The 23,213-nt window shown below is 32.2% G+C and overlaps 1 protein-coding gene across 5 annotated transcripts in view; it reads left to right on the top strand.

The window, feature by feature from the left end:
- Positions 1–23,213, top strand: part of LOC127724137 (inositol 1,4,5-triphosphate receptor associated 1-like) — an 83,545-nt gene that overhangs the window by 1,929 nt on the left and 58,403 nt on the right. For all 5 annotated transcript variants that reach the window (XR_007992365.1, XM_052231002.1, XM_052231004.1 and 2 more), the window contains exons 2-3: positions 7,267–7,331; positions 11,454–11,573. Coding sequence is in view for 4 of the 5 variants with exons in the window: in XM_052231002.1 (XP_052086962.1) it covers positions 11,514–11,573 (60 nt within the window). In the remaining variant the exon portion in view is untranslated. The remainder of the gene's footprint in view (positions 1–7,266; positions 7,332–11,453; positions 11,574–23,213) is intronic.

Genomic DNA, 23,213 nt, shown 5'->3' with positions numbered 1-23,213 from the left:
TCAGGCAGTTTCTCTATGGATCATTTGGTCAAGGGAATACAAGAATCATCCTGTGTATCTGTCCGTCTGTCTTTCTGTCTTTTCTTTGTTTGCAAAAGTCTTCCTGACAGGCTAACCTTAAGGAAAAATGCACAAATTAGAGATAATAGAATTTACAGGTGGTATCTTTTTGAAAGATTCACTGACCGTTCTAGTTTTACAAAGTCTTAAATACTTGCATTCCTCTATTGAAGGCAAAGATTTCAGATTTCATTTTACCACTAACATTTGATAGAAAATAAAAAAATAAAATGCACCTCCACCCTCAATTACATCTGAAGTCTTGTAAAAGTAGATGATTTATTTTGTAAACAGTTAAATCCTCATTGAGCTTCTTTTATTAACACAAGTAAGATAACCATTGGCAGATCCAGGGGGCTGTTCTGGTGGTAGCCCCCCCCCATTTTTTTTCTCGATTTTTTAAATATATGACCGTTTCATGATGTTCTGGGGGTTGAATCCCCTTTCCCCCCTTTTCAAAATGGCTGATCAGCGCCTGGATAACTATTGTTCAGAAAGGGGGCGTCCCAGTCATAGTACATACATTCAATAAGTAACACTGACAATAATAGAATAACTTATGTATAAAGTATATCATACTGGGATATTTTGTGCTTCTCACCTTGGCTTGAACTGGGGTTCAGCTTTATTTACATGTATGCCAAGTCTTTATTTGTAAAAACACATGCAGTTAATTAGGGAAAGCAATTACATTTGTATTTTGATATCAGGAAGGGATATTGCATGTGCTTTATTGTAAGCAGAAAATTCATTATAATCTTAATTTTGAGGGACTAATCTAGAAGGCTTTGACCAGGAGAATATTTAGGTAAATACAATAATTCTTACAGTTATGTTTGTTTTAAGCAACATTTGATTGTGAGATCAGGCCTTTCAGTCGTAAAACTATACTCAATACCCTGAGTACAAAATATGTGCTAGAAACACCAAATTCAGCATTTTGATTGCTCGAAGTCTGAGTACGATGATAGTACTCCAAATTTTTATGACAGCAAGGCCTGAGCTCTAACTAGGAGTTCTCCAGAAAAGGCACTGTTTACTGATAACCAGTTGTAAGGTATTATTTCTTGTGAATTTTCAATGATTTTAGACTTAAGACTGATTGATTGATTGTTTAACACCCTTTTCAGCCACAATAGGCAATATCAAGGCAGAGAGTTTTAATTTATTAACAACAGACTTTCATCAGGAAACTGGCAATTCTATGCAGTTAGGATCGAAGAAGAGCACACCTTGCCATATTAGTGTTAGATCTCACATCCTCAGTGATAGTGATCACTGTTGATAGACTAAAGAAAAAGATTTCTTTCTTTCACAAAAATTGTTATAAATTTTGTATAGAATACCCCGTACCAAGATGCCGCCCAATGACCAGAGAAATAACTCCATTTAAAAATCTAATTATTTTAATCACATGTAGTTGAAAGATTTAAACTGTAAGTAGTAAGAAAACTGAATGTATATATACATTGATTGTATGTATAAATCAAGATGTAGGCTTTTGTATATATATCTTGATCCAAAGCAAACAAAAGTTTGGAATTTAAAATGTAAATTGCATTCTTTTAGAATTATACTTATCAGCTACATGGAATAATTTTTAAATTTTATCAAAAACCAGGCAGTTATTTGTGAGGGCTTAGTGTTCAAGAAGAAAGTATTACAGATACAAATTTCATACTTGAATTAAAAGTATTTCTCTACAGCAGGTAGGCTCGTCTAGAAGATAATGAGATTTAAATTCAAGATTAAAGTTTAACTATGCATTGATCCTTATCGTAAAACATGTTGATTAGGTTTAAACGGTTTTTGTGAACAAAAAGAAAATTCCAACAATTACAAACATGTTAAACGAGATGGTTTATTAAAAGCAATATTGAATTTGAGACATGTAATCTCAACTTTTCCAAAGACCAGTCTTATTAGGAAAAACAACTATAAAATAGCCAAATTTCCATTTTACTTCTATAATGATCCAGCTTTTTTCCCTAAGTTTTTTTCCCCAAAATTATAGCCTTAAATTTTATAAACCAATTGGTGCATGCAGAAGAGCTTACAAAGCTGAAGATTTACCTCATGTACCTAGTTCTAGGATAAATACATGATACGATTGATGACATCATGGTGTAAAAATGATTCTTTTTATTGCTTGAGGTTGTGAACGTTTTTTATACTTATCACTTATAAGTGTTAAACATATGCTTTGACACAATAAGAAAAAAATGTTTTGTATAACTGAGTATGTGGTATATGCCCAAATTGATTCATTATCAACTTTTTTTAATACAGGATTATACATCAAAAGGACAAGGTTCACCTTTAGCCCCAAAAACGGCCTTGAATTTCATCTTTATCATAAATATGATAAAGATGACATTCTTTGGTTCTTAAATCAATCTATTTCAAAAGCCTTATTTTTTTTAGGTAAACCAAATTTCTTCATAAGAGTACATAATAGACAAGTTTTGGATATACTGTCAAAATCCTATGTTTTATATATTTTTCTGACCTGCAAGCTTTAGGAAAATCTTGGCCATAGCCTACGATCCAAAATGTTGTCACCAAAAGGTGCCAATGATTATATGGAAGCCCTGGACACAAAAAAAAAATCTGAATCTGGGGTTGGGGACAAAGTAAATTATGCTAAAAACTGTACAAAACTTATAAAAACTTGACCAAATCTGACTTTATAACACAAATAATGAAGGGCCATTGCTTCTTAATTTATAATGTGATCTGCCAAAATAATTATTTAGTATAAAAAAGAAGATGTGGTATGATTGCCAATGAGACAACTCTCCACAAGTGACCAAATGACACAGAAATTAACAACTATAGGTCACCGTACGGCCTTCAACAATGAGCAAAGCCCATACCGCACAGTCAGCTATAAAAGGCCCCGAAATGACAATGTAAAACAATTCAAACTAGAAAACTAACGGCCTAATTTATGTACAAAAAATGAACGAAAAACAAATATGTCACACATAAACAAACGACAACCACTGAATTACAGGCTCCTGACTTGGGACAGGCACATACATACAGAATGTGGCGGGGTTAAACATGTTAGCGGGATCCCAACCCTCCCCCTAACCTGGGACAGTGGTGTAACAGTACAACATAAGAATGAACTATAAAAATCAGTATCTATTTCTATGTAAAATTTGACCTGATTACTCGACATGGTGAATAAATTGAATATTTCTTAGATTCCATCTGACAGTGCAGGTAGTATACTGCAAAGAACTTTCATCCGCTAGTCTGTCAATAATTTTGGTTATTTTTGTACTGTTACTGTATAGATGTCTTGCACATTTGTGCATCTTCCTGTACATGTCCAATATCACAATGCTTATGTTATTATAGTCACAGTAAGAGTTGATGTTTCAATGGAGTCATATATATAAATACGAAGATGTGGTATGAGTGCTAATGAGACAACTCTCCGTCCAAGTCACAGTGTGTAAAAAGTATTAAACAATTATAGGTTAAAGTACGGCCTTCAACACGGAGCCTAATGGCTCACACCGAACAGCAAGCTATAAAGGGCCCCAAAATGACTAGTGTAAAACAATTCAAACAGGAAAACCAACGGTCTAATCTATATAAGAAACAATATATGCCTATTTACCTTGGGTCAACCAGCTGAACTCATTCTTAGAAAGAAGTTTGAAATTGGTCTATTGAGGAATGATTTTATGTTTATTGTGAAACTTTATGATGTTGAGATGTACCATACACAAGAGATTTTCAGTCCTGCATTGCTGGCACTTCCTGTTTAACAATACATGTACTCTGAATCTTTATTATACCAACTGAGCAACAAAATACATATTTTTCAGCTACAGTATTAGGAATGATTTGATATTTGGTCTTGAACTTTATGATATTGAGTTGTACTGTGTAAGTGATTTCCAAATAGCAAGGTAGTCATTTCCTGATCGACTAAACATTGAAGTTTATTATGCCAACTTAGAATGACATTTTTTGTTACAATCTGAATCAGCTTCTGTATGCAAGAATGATTTGCTATCTGTACTGGTACTTTATAAGGTTGAAAAAATTATCAGCGATATAAGATCAACAAAAAAGAGATATTAGTCATGAAATATATTCTAGTCCACAAAGTTGGAGAGTGTCCATTGTTGAAGATCTATGTGAGTGACACAGGCTCTTGAGAGCCTCTAGTATCATAATAGCCAGCAGAAACTAAATCTTGTAATAATTACTATGTTATCAATACATTTTGAATAGTTTATAAAAATAAATCAGAGAGAGACCACATTTCTAACATTACCCTGATAATTGAAGCACAGATGTACCAATTAGATATCAAATAAATGTTCCATACATCTTGCAGATGTGTAATGATAATGATACCTATATTACATTTTGATTTATTTCCTATAGCATTAAAAGACCCCAAGTGCATGAACTCAGAATGGGCCATTCCAGTTAATGTCTGCTAAAGGGGGATGGATGGTCCTTTCTGAGGGGTGTAAAATTTATACATCTTAGGGGGTGTAATTTTTTTTTTTTTTTTCATCTGACACGTACATTTATACGCAAAAAAATTCTAAGGGTCTTGCAGCAGTAAATAGTTTGCAAGGTGAAAATAATTACATCTTAGGGGTTACAAAAATGCCTATGTCAGATCTTAGGGGTGCTTTGGTATCTAGACAGTTTCGTATCATACATTATCTGGTATTGTATTCATGACTGAATTGAATTTTGTCCACAATACAGTGAATGGCTATTTATACAAAAACATCTATGTTTTCCCGCTATTAATGTATTATTACATTTGTTAAAACTTATTATAGAAAAAAATGTATTTGAGTTTGATTGGATAATATATATAAACAAATAATAGATACAGCATTTATGTTTGAAATAATGACTAAAATATTTTCTGCATTTCAGCATATTTTTAAGACAAAATATTTTATCATGGCAGATACACAGGAACATTGAATTCATAATCATATGAAATTAAACAATTTGTTTTTTCTGGCAAACAATTATAACCCTTAATTGAAGCTAGCATAATTTAGAAATACATCTTTCTTAGATTTAATGTCATTAAAGGTTAAAGATTTACAACATGACATTCTTGACCTTGAAAATATATTGGAAGGAAAAGTATTCTTTGATCTATCTCCTAATTTCTTGTCCCTCACAGCATGCATTCTAATGATTTATAAGAGGTGTACTCAGAAGCATTATCATAATTACAGCAGATAAGAAAAACAAGTGAAGGATTTTTATTATGCATAAGAATGTAGTTCATTACAATCTACAAGGTTGAGGGATAAAGTTTTTTGTCACAGAAAAAAATTCAAATTGCATTTTTTGCTCACCTGCATTAAAGGGCCAGTGTTGCCTATGGCCATCATTTTGTATTCTGTCTTTGGTAAATATAAGAATAAGAGGATGTAGATCAATTCACAATGAGACAACTCTCCACCAGAGACCAAATGATGTAGAGGTTAGCAACTGTAGGTCACCATACAGCCTTCAACAATAAGCAAGACACATACTGTATAGCAAGATAAAAAAAAAGCCTCGAAATGACAAATGTAAAACAATTCAAACAAGAAAAACTAACAGCCTGTTTTTTGTACAAAGCAATAAATGAAAAACAAATATGATCTAAAGCAGCATTTTTATATTCTTTCCCTTTTTAGTTACTTGGCTAATTTGATCTTAAAGTGGCCTGCATTGCTTTCAAAGATTTGTCCATAAGCCCCATCTGTCAACCAAAATGGCTGTTGTTACTATAATGGTCTTTCAATCTGTTAATGTAGCATGCTATTTAAATGTTTATGTGGTGGTCTTCTTTCTGAATTATGTTGGCTGATTCATGCCAACCAACCAAGATGAATACCATTTCTATAAACAGATTTTTTTTTTATGTATTATTAAATATGTGATAGATTCAGATACACAAAATAAACAAAAATAAAATTGAGAATGGAAATGGGGAATGTGTCAAAGAGACAACAACCCGACCATAGAGCAGACAACAGCCGAAGGCCACCAATGGGTCTTCAATGCAGCGAGAAACTCCCGCACCCAGAGGCGTCCTACAGCTGGCCCCTAAACAAATATGTATACTAGTTCAGTGATAATGGACGTCATACTAAACTCTAAATTATACACAAGAAACTAAAATTAAAAATGATACAAGACTAACAAAGGCCAGAGGCTCCTGACTTGGGACAGGCGCAAAAATGCGGCGGGGTTAAACATGTTTTTTGAGATTCAAAAGTTTGAATGTGGCTTCTTTTCAAAATTTTGATCTGATACACTGTTATGCCTATGCTAGATTCAAAGAGGATTTATGAAATCTGATGTTTATCTGGATTTATATCGGAATTGAATCCAGTTTGCGTTTAAAAGTGGTTCTGTAATGTGTAATTGTGATTCAAGAATAAATTCTGCATACAAGTGAAATGAATATTCATGCATGTACATGATTTTCTTGTGCAAAAACTAATAAACAAGAAGCATGCACACTGATATATTTTGGATTAGAATAGGCATTTGTGTTCACAGGTATATGTTTTCTAGACTTAAATCCGATGCTAGTTGAAATCAGATGTCAAACCAACTACCTCAAGTGTTGTGGCTCAGGATTCACAGATGAGCGTTTAATTTAGTATTATATTTGATTGCAAACTGGTATTGTCCATTGTCAAATCAGATTTCAAATCCGATTTTGTTGTCGTGTGAACAGGGTATAAATATCCACTGTCAGACATCAAATATTAGACGCATGACATTCATACAGTGTTATTTTCTTTTCTTTGTCAGAATATTTAGTGACTTATGGTAAATAGCATCTGAAAAATAACCACATTATAGTATTTACAAGATAATATTGGTCATACTTTATATACAAATTCATACGAAAATTATAAGTTATAAGCATCTCTCCCTTTATTTAATAATTACTGGATACTTTGAAAGACTTACCACATTCTTTCATATTTAAGATACTGCTTTGTATGGATATATATTCATGATATTGTAAGTGTGCAGAAGGCATTGATAACTTGATTTTCTCTTTTGGAATCAGTAAATGAAAGAAATGTCCTAATGCTTTTGATGTTTTGCCTGGCATGCTGGGACGTTTGCAATAAAGGCAGTATATGAATCGATTGTTTCTAATTTAAATTTCTCCTGTGATTTATTTTGTAGATACCAGTAGTAATGACTCTGGTTTGTCACTGACCTCAGCTCTTACCAACAAACTTGAAAAGCTGGTGAGTAGATACAGTTCATACATTGTACTTGTATACTGAGTTATTAAAGTTTAGCAACATTTATATTTAAATTAAAAATTTCCATCTGCTGAAATGGATTTCAATATATTTTAGTGGAGTAAAAATTGCACCTTATGGTTTATTTTCTTTGCAATAATAATTTATTTATTGTTATGTTTAGAAGTATAGTTTGTTTATTATGATGTTAAAAATATGTGTTGTTAAACTTTTTTTTCTCAGTATATTTTACAGTTATGTTACAAAATGAGCATTGGTTCTCTCAGACAACTCTATAAGTCTATTGCGAAATGGTCCAATAGTTGCAGATCAAGGGTTCAGAAACGGTCATATTTGCCAGTCATGTCCTAAACTGAAAGCTATTTGTCCTAAACGGCAGATTGGGATTTAGGACAAATTAATTTTTTTTTACAGAAATAATTTCGGTCATTTCATTGAGATCGGGTTTCTTTATCACCATTTTGCACTTGCTTTTGTTTTGTAATCCCTTTCCTATAATAAAACTGCAGCTTTGATATAGTAGGATAATCTTGAGGGCCCTCCTAATAACCATATTAATGCCTCTGGGAAATATAGGCTAATGATTGCTAATCACTTTTTACCTGTGTTTTTAATTCACACCTGACAGTGATCACAAGCTCAGAACTAATATTATAAAGAAATTAAAATTCTATGACAACTTTCTTAATTATTTAAATACTTTTCAGCAAAGACAATCGACTATTCTGATTTAAACTTAAAACTTGATTTAAATTACGTAGAAAATAGTAATTTTTCACGGTCAAATGTGTGCTTTATTTACTATGTAATACACATGAGTGGAATTGTCTTCACCAGATAAAACACTTCTTCATAAAATGCAAAATGATTTCATGCTAAATTAAATGAATGCAACTATTATCTGTTATATTCAAACACATTTAAAGGTAATAAAATTAAAAATCCTGTGATTTCCAATCCCGGAAATGAATCAGGAATTACTCGTACTTCAGTATAGTCGTGAAACTTCCAGTTTATATTTTTAGTCTTCAAAATCGATAGAGATGTTAGCAATGCCTAAGAAATTTACCATTTTGAGTCATTAAAATCATTTCAATTTTAAACTGTTGCATTCCATTAACTGTTCTTGAATGTTTTAAGAGAAACGGTATGAAAATTCATGAATTAAATGCGATGAAACAGTCAACTGCAATGAATCTAGTGTGAATAATTTCGACATTTGAAAAAGGGGCCCCATCTTTTAAGTACCGTAATCTTAAAATGACTGAAATTTTGTAAAAAAAATCCAGAATCCTTGGTGCATATAAAGGGGGAAGGGGTAAAAACTGACCTGTATTTTATCATTAGATTTGTTAAAACTTTGACCAGAAGAATCACAGACCATAAACCAAACAATGTAAATAATGTTGATTTTACGCTGTCTCAATGACTAATACCACTATTTCCTTTAATCAAAAATGTAAATGCATGTTGCATATCATTAGGAATTCCAGATTATTTCCATGATAATAGTATCATTTAAACATCATTTAGACATCTGCATGTATCTAGAGAAAATATCATTAACCATCATCAAGTAAGACAGTACTGCTTTACACATTAAATGCCTTGTTTACATCAGGTAGAAACTGTTTGTCAAATTTCTGGCAAATGTAGCATGCTAAACCACAAACATCAGCCTTTGTTTATCAGATTCTTGATACCACTGATGTTATATACCTGTCGCCAGTTCTTAATTATTTAATTTTTTAATTTTACTGTCGGAGGGGGGGAATAAATTTTTTATAAAACTTTCTGTTAATATTTAGGATTAGACTGAAGTACTGTATTAAAAAATAAATGGAGACAATAGCTTCACACTGTATAAAATTAGATTCAAAGGGAGTTGACAGTAAATGTATACAGACCCACATGGTTGCATAATGATGGCTTCAGTGTGTGAAAATGGAGCATTTGGTTATTGAAAAAAGAAATGTATCAAAATAACTTAAAAAAATATGGGTGCTTGAAAAGTTGCTCCAAATTTTGAAATGCTTGTATTACCTCTATGGATCCATCCACACGTCTTACAAAAGCAAGTGAATGCTTTGATCAAATTTCATAAAACCGGTATAGAATATTTGAATCAGTAGGAAATATCTCCATTTTGGTTTTAGTTCAGGGCCATGTAACTGACTTCTGATTTTATTGTCTTTTACAATGTTCTATTTTATACTTTCAAAATTTTCAGTAGGCATAATTGTGCTCCTTGCATAACCTGAATTATTCAGTTGTTATATTCCGCTGCTCTCCTATGGTAACATTAATGCCTGAAGGCCTGTCAATGAAAAATCGTTAATTGATTGTTCAGAAATAGCTTGGGATTTACCTATTTTGATGACATAAAGCTATCAGCTGATTGGCACTCTGGATCAGAGAGCGGCAATCAAATTCATAGATTTGTGACACCTTTTAATTGTATAAAGAGTTCAGACCCTCAGGATTTGGAAAGTCAATCACAGGGAGGGACTGAATTATTAGGGGTTACTCCTGGCACAGCAGTTTATTAGTTCAGCTGGGTACAGATGTGCAATTCATTTCAGGTAGGCGGTAATGGTAGCCTTTTCCTAAATTCCTCTGCTCATATCGTAAACTTTGATATGTAAGATGGCTCGTCTTGAAGCTGAGACATTTTCACATATGTGGTTAAATTTTCGGGGTACGAAGTGAGATTCGTTTTTCCATAATTTAGCAAACCCCGAAAAGTCTTTTGTGATGTGGCTTCTCAAGGTAAAAAATCCCTTTTTTCACACAATAAGTTCTTTGCATACATTTAATAACACCATAGTTTTTACACCTTCATTGTATAGTCCTCTGCTCTCCAAATCAGCACAAATAGTTAAGCTCAGTCACTTGTTAAAAATTGAAACATGCCCAATATCACTACACTGCGATTTTTTGTTTACTCACAACTTTTGTGTTCCTCAATTTGATGCGCATTAGGGATATTGACCCAGCTGTACCTTGGTCCACCATGTAAGTTAATAATGTCATTGTTTGTCAGAATCATCTCATAAACAGCCGGTCGGAAGAAGACCAAAAGTGACCATATTTATATTCCCTAGTAAACCTTTTGGTACCTTTTATGTGGAAGATTGTGGGTAACATGGGTTAGATTTACATAGGACTTTAATTAAGGATTGAATGCTTCTTTTTTGTAATTTTATTTGGGTGTAAAAGTGTTGACTGAAGCACATTTTGTATGAAGCACTTCTTCATTCCAAAAATGTGCATGATCAACACTTTTACAACTCTATAAAATTATAAAAAAGAGGCATTAAATTCTTATAATTACATGTATATGCTAAAACTATGAAGAATTATATGCTACAACAATGAGGTAACGAGTTATATCAAGATTTATGTTTGTTTTCCTATGAACTGTTGTGATGTTGTCATGGAAAGCATGTGTACTGGTAGTCATGAATGTTGCATTTTTTTTTATTGTGAAATGAATTTTGGAAAGCTCCATGATTGTTGTCAGCTAATTAGAAGAACAGATTCTTATGAAACCTACATGTAATGTAGTTATTGGAAATGCATATTTGAAAAATCTTTTTTTTTAATTTGAAGGGTCAATTTGAAACCATATCATCCATTACAGATTATTTAGTTTATACAGGCTCAGAGGAGCCTCCAGTTTTACTAATTGACAATTTCAGATTATTTTTTCTGACATAAGATATCCATTTGTGTAATAATGGTGGCTTTGACATAAATATTGATATTAAAATGTACTTTTGAAAACTGTCATTTCTGCAGGCTTAATTCATGTAACAACATAAAAGTACTAAGGGTATTGAATGAAAGCAGACAAATCTTTATTCAATTCTATGTAACTCTATGGCATACAGATTATGTACTTTTACTTAGAATATTAAGTATCTTTGAACTGAAAGAACTTTTTCTGCATCCTGGTTTAATGGGGATAATATGATGTAATTACTTAAGATCCATCAGAGTTTTATTGCAATGAATGTTTCTCCATTTCAGTTTTATCTAGACACAGGAATTTAGGAAGATTTTTCATTGTCTGTTTGTAATAATGTATTAATGGTCTTACAGACTTTAGAAGATCCAGTAGAAAAGGAGTGTGAGGTTGATGGATTATCTCCCCTTGAGGGAATGAAAATGGAACATACAGAAATGAAAGTAACAAGTTCACAGTTGTCTCAAATTAGACAGGTAGGTTTTCTTTAATACTGTGGTACATCTATTTCGTGGATATCAATTTTTCGTGTATTCATAAAAAAAAAAATTTTTGTGAATACACATGTACTCTTATCTTGTGGTTTCCAAAATTTGCATACAAGCCAATATGAAATTTGTATTAAGGCGAACATTATATTTGGAGGTTCATCTATACCCACAAACTCCAAGAAAATAAGTACCCCACAAATAGTAATGAATCCAGAGAAGCCTTTATCACTGGTGTACCGAAATTGTGGGAAATGGTCTAAAACCATATTATAGTCCACATATAGTATAATAATTTTGTTAAAGTTCCATAAAAAAAAAGTTTCTTTTGGAAGTATTGGTATACAGGCAGGTGTCAATTCTCCAGGGAATGAATGGATTATCTCAGTATATTTTTTTCCAAATGGAAATCTCCAGTCTGCTAACAGAGAGGTCATATCTCCACCTTTGAAGGAAAACAATATTTGTTTCTCCCTCTGTTTTTTTTTTTTTAATTATAAATAATAGTTTGTTCCTTAAGAATTGAAAAAAAAAATTGTCACTCTGTAGTTTGTTTGAAAAGTTGACACCAAGGAACTGGTGACTTATAATTTTTTTTCAAATTGTTATCTAATATGCTTTATATAATATTCACACAACTGGATTTCAATAAAAGTAATCAATTATTGTAATGTAAACAAATTTTATTAAAAATATAACTAACATGGACTGGATAGCTGGCTGATGGTTATAATTATAACCATGGATCTTTGATATGAGAGTGTTTCATTTTCTCAATGCACAGCAAGATATTTATACATTTTGGATATTAAAAATCTGCTTTTGGTTACATTAAAATTTAATCTGATGTAATAGTGGTAGGTTGTTTTGTTGCAGTTAGCCCCCTTTGTCTTGACTGTCGACATGTCTGCCTAAAACTACCGTTCCTACTCGCTTATTAGTCGGAAAATTGGGAGTAAAATTCATAATCCAGAGAGGGGGACCGACTAATAGACGAGATCTAGCGACCAGAGGAAAAATCCAAGCTTGAGAAAAGTGGTCAGGAGTGAATTTCCTGGTCAAAACTACGTTTTTGATTGCCAAACCTACCTCAATCAATAAATAAAAAGTTTTTGTTGAAAATAAATGACTACAATACTGTCTTTGTGTTTTATTTGTTCTTTGGTAAACATTTTCTGCAAATTCGTGTTGAAATTCTACTGTTTCCGGTTTGTGTATTGATTTTCATGGTCACATGGTTTTCCTATAAACCCAAAAGAAGAGCCAAGAACCAAAAATGAAAAGGAGATAACAATGTACCAAATATGTGAAAGGATGTTTTCAGCGGAGTTATTGTGTCATTATTGTGATATCATGATATCAATTCAATGCTTATAAATCATATAATAATCAAAAAATAATTTTAAGATTCATTCCCAAAATCAAAATATTATTCATTATAATGTCTCAGGTAAACAAAATTTACAAAATTGATTGACAAGCCAATATAATCCATTGATAACCCCAATTAAGAGACAAAGAGTTGTATTTACTAAAGGTGTGAAAACTATCAGTGATAGGTAAACAGATGACACTAATGAGTTGGAGTTAGTTATTTTAATATATTGATTAGCTTCACTTAATTTTTTTAATCCTTTAATCATCACAATATAATAAGAATTATGAAGTGTACATGCTCATTTAACACCAAGTTATGTATGCTGTGAAAAATATTTTCATCAAGTGTTGATTGACTTTAAATTTTTCAGGTTCATATTGGTTTATATTCGCTTTTCTCAAACAATAGGTTATTAGTCATACCCTACAAAATCATTGATGCATTATGTAAACAACACATGGCTAATCTAACATTTGAACAGTGAACAAAACAAGAGAAATGAATACATCTTTATTATTAACAGCAATATAAATTATCATGATGAGCATCAACTAAATTCAAACCAAACAAACATTAATGCAGAAATGAATATTATTCCTGGATTTGCATTGGTTTTACCGGCGTTCAGTTACTGTCAGCTGAAAAAAAAATGCCCAAATTTTGTCCGACTTATACGAGAGTCAAGACTAAATCCTTAGAATTTGGAGCTGAAAAGGGCCCCCGACTTATAGTAGGATCGACTATTAGGCGAGTATCTACGGTACATTGTATAAACTCTTGAAAATACTTGAGACCAGACTTTCCGATAACCTTTAAAAATGTCGACTTACAATGGTTTATGCATAAGCTTCTGGTTACCACAAAAATGTATATCTACTTCAATTGTACTTGTAAAAAAAAACTTACACCTCAGACAACTTTAAATATAAGTTGTGATTTTAGCTTATATTTATGAAGGACCACATAAGATCAATTTATTAATTTTGTATATTTTGGTTGTTTAAAATAAGATATTTATTGATAGATCAAGGAAAGCAGGAGAACATTGAGTTAATAATTAGTTGTAATGAAAATTTTCCTTATGATTGAGAACTACACAAGCTGAGAAATATTAGAGAAAACTTGATAAATATACAGAATTCCAGAAACTTAAAAACTGTAACATATGTTATCTCAGTGGGGTAGTACTGTTACATAATTTTCTACAGAAAGATAGTATATTCACAACTTTGATTATTTTATAGCACTGATGCTTCGCATTACATAACACATACAGACAATAATTTTTTTGGCTTCTGTAAAAAAAAAAATGTGGAAAAACCAACGGAATGATTTCATGTAGGTTTATTGCATCAGTGTTCAAAAAACAATGCTAACTTTTTTTCTATAGGTCAGTAAATCAAGGTGTAGGCATGTTTAAATCAGCAATCCCTTTAGACTTTACAGTTTTTCTGTCAGGTATTTGTAAAAATACACAAAGGATCAGTGGGTTTCAAGAAGGTCCTCCAATCCTCCCTTATGAAGCCACCGATTGTGATTAATCACCAGATTTACGTGCAAAGAGTCACTCGATAAATATGTAAACTATCTGAGCAGAATCTGCTTGCTCATCTGAAGCACCTGAGTGTTTGGTGGAGTTCATGTTTCTCAATTTCCTGTGTATATTATTTTGTGGACTTCTGTTTGCTTTTTATCTTCTTTCTTTGTTCCATGGTTTTGTCTCCTTGTCATTGCCATATTTTTTTTTTATGTTCCTCAATTTTGAGTCTCCTATGTATTGTTCTGTTACCTATTCTAACATTGGAATCAGACTTCTTTTAAACTGAGTTTTACTGTGTGTATTGCTGTGTGTTTGTTTATTCCACATTGACTAGAGGTATAGGGGGAGGGTTGAGATCTCACAAAACATGATTAACCCGCCACATTTTTGTGCCTGTCATAAGTCAGGAACCAGTAGCCTTTGTTAGTCTTGTATGTTTGTTTAATTTTGGTTCATTTATATGTTTCGGAGGTAAGTGTGCCGTCCATTTTCGCTGAACTAGTATACATTATTGTTTAGAGGCCAGCTGAAGCCCACCTCTGGTTTCGGGATTTTCTATCTGTGTTGAAGACCCATTGTGGCCTTGGGCTGTTTTCTGCTCTGTGGTTGGGTTGTTATCTCTTTGACACATTCCCCATTTCCATTTTTTGTCCCCCGCGTAACACGTTGCGGGGGAAAATGGAAATAACAGGCGTCTGTCCAGTCTTGTTCGCGCTCTCAAGGGTACAATTCTTGCCAGACTTTTATAAAACTTATACTAAGGTTAATATCAGCAATATCTCGGACAAGTTCTATAATGAAGGCTGATCAATTTTTTAAAAAAGAGTTATGCCCCTTGGAAATATTAAATTTATGGAAAATGGCCTCGTTAGTGCTCTCACGGGTACAATTCTTGCCAGATTTTTATAAAACTTATACTATAGATTAATATCAGCAATACCTAGGACAAGTTCTATAATGGTGGCCGATCGACTTTTTTTTTTAAAGAGTTATGCCCCTTGGAAATATGAAATATGTGCAACGCAGGGGACATTGGAACTCTGTTCTTTTATCAATTTTTTTTTTTATCTTTTTTCTTTTGGCCATTGTGGTAGCTGTCTTTAACATATGCTTTTTGATTGCTGCCTTGGTATCTTCTTGCTTTCTTTATAAACTGATCAAATGGCCAAGATTTTTGTCAGGAAGGGGAACAACTCACATTAAATAAAAGTTTGGAGTAAATTCAAACTTCCAAAAGTGAAAGGCTAACTGAAATTTCTTCTGAAAGTAGGATGTGGACTGTACTGTGATCCAGCATAGAAGGCTATTTTCTTTCAATACAGACAATAAAAATATCAGTGCGATTAATGGACTGTTGATGATACTGAGAGAAAACAAAATTCTCCTCCCTTAGTCACTACCTGTAACCGAGTACGGCAGAAAGTGATTTTCCCCCGATTACAGTACTGATTTTCCCAGATTGATTACTGATTTTTCCTGATTTTCCTATGTAGAGAACATCAAAAAGGGTAATTATATATGAATTAAAGAAAATCTGTGTCAATAATTATGCAACCTTCCTTTTCATTCATACATTTTTATCATTGACCTCCCATGGGCAATATGGATTTTGATGACCAATCCTAAAAATAGAAACTTTTCCGAAGCAAGGAAGTCATGGGAAGTAATTTTCTTATATTATTCAAATATCTAAATGTTATTTCTCTAATTATAGAATACTTATATAAATGTGCAAATTAAGTAAACTTAGAGCTGGAAGTACTTTTTTAAGGAGATTAGGAAAATACTAAAAAAAATATGATTTTAATTTCGGATGCAGTGTACTGATTGTCCACTATCAGTGTACAGATTGTCCCAGAGAAGATGAAGTTAATTACAGATTTTCCCAGATTTTCTCTTATACAATGTAGTATCATAAGGAAAAAAAGATTCATTCTAAGTTTTATTTTTAACTGTTACTTGCAAGAAAATATCAACATAGCTTTAATAGCTTTCTAAAAATGTCGTCTTTGAAGAAATGATAGCTCACCATCAGAAGACACATCCATCTGAAAAACTTGTCATTTGGAGAAGACTTGAAAAGGGTGGTGAAAGATAACATACTATGTATTCATTCCAGAACTTCTTGACAGAGAAGGAAAAACTTTCATTAAAATATAAGATGAAAAAATTATAATTTGTAACTTATCAACAAATACACCACAAAAGATTATCAAAAAAGGCAAATCATCACAATCTCCAACCATTTCAGACAATTTATCAAATTCACCAAATTATGAATCCAGAAATATACAAACAGTAAGTTATGAACCCCAAGCAAGAAGAAACCTGTTTAAAGTTTTTGAACTAACCAATGAAATATCAATAAACAAAAAAATCTCTAATTCAATTTTATATATAAAATTGTAGAATTACAGGTTTGCAGGAAAATTTTTCATTTATTCTACTATTTTTATTAGCAAATGCCCAAGTGTAATGAAGATCCACATATTAGCTTTATTTTTGAAGGATTAAATTTTTCCAAATCGGAGACAATCTGTATAGGTATCAGGGAAAATCTGTAATCAACACAAGCTGATCGGGGACAATCTGTACACCAAAGCTCAAGTTTAATTGCTAGTTTTTTCCCCATTTAAATGCTTATTTTGTGCAAATTTCTACTTGCATTTTTCAGATTATTATATTTGAAAAAAAATTCCTGAAAAAAAATCGAATTTATACTCCCAGTTTTCTAAAAGCAGACTTAAACAGATCTTTTTTTGACTCAAATCAGCTGCAACAGCATCAAAACAAAGAATAAGGAAGGTCATGATGTAACTTCAAAGCAATCCCACCCAGGGCTTCCAAAATTATTTTTAGCCAGCCAGACATTTTATATATTATCCCGATTTTAATCCCTTAAGACAAAATGAACAAAAGGCAATTATGGTAATCAGTTGCCGAGTTGGCCATCCCACTGATTGACATTAAAAAAAACCGATTTTAAACTTTCTTTGATTCAAATTTGAAGTTCTGACGTAAATTGTTAAATTGGCAGTGCATCATTCGAAGTGTGCAACATCAGCGTACTTATATCTGCCTTAGACTCTTTATTTGTGCAAAATAACGTCAAAAACTTTACTTTAGTTTTTTGAAGTAATACCGGTTGTTATCTTGACAATGGTAAAACATGGACCAGAGACGGATACGTAAATTCCGTATACGTTTGCAAAGTATGAAATCTTTCTATGTTATTTCTTCAAGAATGTATTCGAAATAAACGTGAGATAAAGGTATCAATGACAATTTAAGCATTTTTTGAAGAAATTAGGATGCATAATTAAATGTCACACCTGCGCACACGTGTACTAGTTCAAACAGAGACATGTCTCTGGTTCAAACAACGTGGTTATGACGATTTTTCATTTTCACCTTTTTAATTTTTTCATCAAATCATATTTGTAAACGTATTTCTGATAATTTAAATCTTTTTGACTAGATTAATTTGATGCAAACCGCTGAAATGTAAGAAAATAACTTTGAATAGACCGATCAATGTCCGGTTCAAAATAGTTTACCTGTCACCTGAACAGGTAAATTTCAGCTGTTCGACAACTAATTAGCCTTGATTGAAATGAGAAGGTATTAAAGTAGGGGTTGTTTTGATAGTACTTAATGATCATGTCACTTTTATGGCCGGATATGTGTGGCTGTTAAAGGCAAAATGTTGGGTCAAAAAGATCGCGAATTATGTTAAAATGACCGTCTCTTAAGAAAGCCTTGTAAACTAAAAAGTAGATGACCGTTTCATGCTTTTCCCAGCCGGACTTTTACCGGACATTATACAAATGTCCGGCATATATGACTGTTTCGAAGCCTTGATCCCACCTCAGGATATCACTTACTAATGACTGCTGACCAGACAGAATAAATGATCTTTTACCAATTGATAAGTTCAAGCTATTTAAATTAAATAACAGAACTATAGTGTAAAATTTATCATGAAAAATCAGTACTATAATCTGGGGAAAATTACTTTCTGCCGTACTCGGTGTATAGGTAGTGTTAGTTCAGTTCTTGATTTAAAGACTTTTGTTAGGCCCTTGGTATCCCTGTGCATATGTACAAAAATTATTTTTTTCTGTTTATTTCTAAAACCCCTTAAAGTTTAGGGATGAATTAGTGGTGCATCAGAAAATTTCTGCCTTTCGTGGATATAAGCTTTGTTTAATTCAAATAACAGTTAACAATTAACTTCACTAGTCTAGCTGCGCTGTCTGTCATGGCTCCTATATATTTCTCTAGTTATCTTTTATCTCTAAGTGATCTGTGATGGGGGTGGTGCTTTATGTTCTTTATAACATCATGTTTTATTTATTTAGTTTCTTCAAATTGTCATCAATATATACCATATATCAAATGAGATATTTACTGTGGGATTATAAGATGATAGTCTGACTAACCCCACCCTTTAATCTTTTAATAAGTATCTAATAAATTATCCTACAATTATATGTGGCCTTGTATTTACTGCTTAGTTCATGTTTTATTGCACTTTAAATAATAAATATCCTCCCACACAAAGAAACATACATTACTCAACTGTAATTGCAGTATTTGAGAACTTACCAAAATTTACATTATTTGAAATCTATCCTTTTGATAAGTTTGCACTTAAAATCTTAATTTTAACCCCTTGCATACCACATTTACAGCATTGTATAATGTTCTGGGATTTTTTTTTTTTGAAAAGTGAATTATGGTCGGTAATGAGAATGTATAGATCTGTTGTGCAGATTATTAAACTACTAAAGAACAATAAATTGGTATCTCCTTAGGTTAAAATGTTTAAATCTGTATAAACAGAAATTGAAAGGCTTGAGAAACTTTTGAATGGTATTTTTGATGCATATGAATGAATAAAAGGAGATGATGGCAAATTGGAACAGCATCCTAACTACTAACAAATATAACCTAAAGACATCTAGAGGTCAACAGGTTGTCTTCATATGCCATTATTGGAGTGTAAACCAGTTGTCGTTCCAAATATTTCAAATAAAAGGGGGGGGGGGGGGGGTTAGTAAATCAAAAAATGCAAAAGTTTCCATATATATCCAACTGAATTTTTTATCCCTTCCCTTATATTTAAATCTGTATATCCCACTGGAACACATATTTAAATGTGGTTCTGGGGGGCAATTTTGGATCCATATATTTCACGTGGAGCTAGGGATTATGGATTTATCTCATTTTCAACAAGAAATTTGTATATATGATCTTTGACAGTATTATAGGCTGATTTATACAGAAGATAGCATGTGGTTCAATTCTCTTGCATGTATTTGATACACAGCCAGTGCACTTGTCATTATCAATACACCAGGTAGCCATAATTTCTTATCAATTAAAGATATTCTTCTTGTCCTAAAGATTATTATTTATGACATTAAGATGATAAATGTTACATTGTGTACACATGCTTCAGATGTTGTATATCTAGTGGGGTTGGCTGTAAGTCATTGTAAGCTGGCTTTATCTCTTCCCCACCTATCAGGTGTCCGTACATTTTACTTTGTAGCATTTAATTGACTTTCCTTGTGTCATCTTGTATTCTCATCAGTAAATATATTGGTTTTTAACCCAGAGGTCATTTTCATTGACCAGTGTGTTAATTGGGAGAGAGGAATAAGGTTCCGTTTGTCAATGGTAAGTGATGTTTATATGTACAGTTGTATTGGAAGAGAACTGAGGATGCAGTAGTCTAAGGGAGAATTTAGAAGGCGGAAAAAATTTACTCTTAAAAAATGTCTGAATGGGTCAAATCTTAGATGATTTTTAAATTCAGGTTCAGTTTTGTTACAGTTATTCTTCAACATATTCAGGAAACTCAAAATATTGTATAGTTGGTACTCTAAAGTTAGATATTGGAAGTCAAGAATGATGAACAAGGAAAAGATTTTTAACTTTGGTTGAATGTATTGTTTTAAAACAATTTATCATTTCATCTCCATTATTAGAAGTCAGGTGGTGTCTGTAGTCTTGTATTAACACATCTCTCTTTGCTCTCTTTTCACACTTGTAGGAATTGATATTAATTGACAACTTAAAAACAAGCACTAGCAATGGTCAACAAAAGAAAATGACAGCTGTATGATTATGTATTAATAACACTTATAGATATATTTTATATAACTATTTTTATCCAAATATGCTGTGCTAATAATCACACCTTTTCATTGATATGGATAGGAAAATTCTTTTGAAAAGCAAAGGTGTTAGAATATTGGCAATCCCACCTTCAAACAAGAGCGTATACCAAAGTGTTGGTGCTTTTTTCTTGTGGCGTTTGTAATAAAAAAATTAAATATTTTTTATGTTAACACATAACGGACATATTTTAAACATTTTTATGAAATATGAACACCTGAATAACGCTAAAATTGGTTATACAAAATACTTTGTGACATGTACATTGGCCATCTGGTAGAATTGCTGTACCTATTATAAAAAAGAAAAACATAAAATCTTATTTTCAGTTTGTGGACCATTGACGTTCATTTTCCAAGTTTTTGTTTGCAGTTAGAAGTGTAAATTGCAAGGAATATGTTTAAAGTTTTTACTATACGAAGTTATGGCTCTTGTTTTGATTTGTTTTTTAAATGTTACATTTCTTAGAGATACTTGTGTAATTTAGTGATGTATTTTTTTCATGTGTAAGTTCAAACAAATAAAAATTATTATTAAAACCATTACTAGTAGGGAGTTCAAAATTAAGAACAATTTTGCCTGGATGCATTTTTTTTCACGCAATTGATCATTTCATTTCCAGTATAAGAAGTGTCTGATAAAATAAAAAATTACATTCAGTGTTGTATAAATATCTTTTTCAATTGCAGTTTCATTGCCTTGTAATGCATTTAATGTTTTATGCTTATTGTATAAGATGTGTATTACTGTAGGCTGTACAAAGCTGTGTTCTGAAGGTGAAGGTCAGAGCCAGAGGACAAACCTGAATAAAAAAAAACAACAACTATTTTACAGTTGAGGGATGGTCTTGGAGTTTAATTGGAAAAAATATCCTAATCTTAAATTTGAAAAAAGATCAATTCTGACCTATAGCTAGATAATGAAACACCTTGTGCTCACTATATTCAATTAATCGGCTTTATAAAGCATGTGTACAAAAAAAAACTGTTACTGGCTTTACAAAAACACTAAAACTATTATTTCAAAATAGTAAAAGGAGATTATTTAATTGATAGTACCGTCTCCTGTATTTCTCTTCATGATTTTGTCTGCTTACAGTGTACTGTCTATCTTCTTATAAAAATTAGCCTGTTTAATTTTTTAGGGAAACACTGCTTATCTGAAAAGTTTGAAAATATATATGAACTTAAAGCTCAGAACCTCAACAAAGTACTTTACAGGCACTACCCAAATAACAGATTTTCTTTTTTATGCACCCGCCATCACCGGAGGGGGCATTAAGTGTTACCCTTTTCCATCTGTACGTATCTCGAAATTGGTTTCTGTTCTCTAACTTTAGTTTGTCTCAACCAAATGTTATGAAACTTATATACAATGGTTATTACCACAAAACACAGATCAAGTTCAAATTTGGGTGGTGTCACTTTTAACGTTCTCAAGTTATGCCTCTTTATAACATTATATGCAAGGGGGGGGGGGGGCATTATCTGTGTCCCATGGACACATTCTCCATTTATTTTTGAATGGAATCCTTTTTTAACTACAACATGTTGGTAAGCAATGTTTTCCACAAGTGCTTGCAATTTGTTATAAAGTAAGCTGAATGTTTAGTTGAAAAAGGACATGATGTTATCTTGAGATCTAAGAAATGATTTTAAAACAACATAACTGCAATCATGAGTATCTATTCCATACACCTTCCATATTTTCAGATTTAGAGGGATTTCTCTTTGTGAGAGGTGTTGACCTGACTCTTGAAATCCTCCAGTATATTAAAGCAACTGAATACCTCAAAACAGGCATTCAAGAGAGTTCAAACGGCTTTAAAGTACATACAAACTTCAAACCCTAGTTTATTAGATTAACAAACTCTTATGACATATAGTAGTGATGCATTAGGTTATCTTCCACTTAAAATCCCCCATGGAGATTTTGAGAATTCGACAGGTATGATTCCATGTTATTTATTAGATATTACTTTTTCAATACTGTTTGAATGTACCTGGTAACTTGAGAAGTATAACTTCTACCAGAAATGCTGATCTAATAAAATAGAATATATAACGTGTACAAGTATGAGATTTATAACCAGTCATGTATCTATATTATTTTACTCAATGCTACTTGTAAGAAACTTGGGTAAATTAACATCTACCAGAAATGTTGGACTAGTAGGATGGAATACTGTGGATAAATTATTGTCTCGCCTGCACGAAAGGTGAGACATAGGTATTGTTTTTCTGGCTACGTCGTGGGCGTCAACAATTTTTAAGTTTACTGCTTAAGTTAGTTTGATAAGAACTACTTGTGATGGATCAATAATATTTTGTATGAAGTTGCATGACTATGAGTGCATATCAGATTGACAACTATTTTGAGGCTCTGGCCCCTAGGTCATGGTACAGTGACTTTGAAGTAATTAGCAATTTTCAATGTTAAATTTTCTGCTTAAGTTAGTTCGATAAGAACTACTTGTGATAGATCAATGATATTTTCTATAAAGTTTCATTACTATATCAGTACA

Source organism: Mytilus californianus, unplaced genomic scaffold (genome assembly GCF_021869535.1).
Source record: "Mytilus californianus isolate M0D057914Y unplaced genomic scaffold, xbMytCali1.0.p SCAF_14, whole genome shotgun sequence".
NCBI lineage: Eukaryota > Metazoa > Mollusca > Bivalvia > Mytilida > Mytilidae > Mytilus > Mytilus californianus.
Note: the sequence above shows the minus strand (reverse complement) of the source record. Positions and strands in the feature narration are given on the sequence as shown.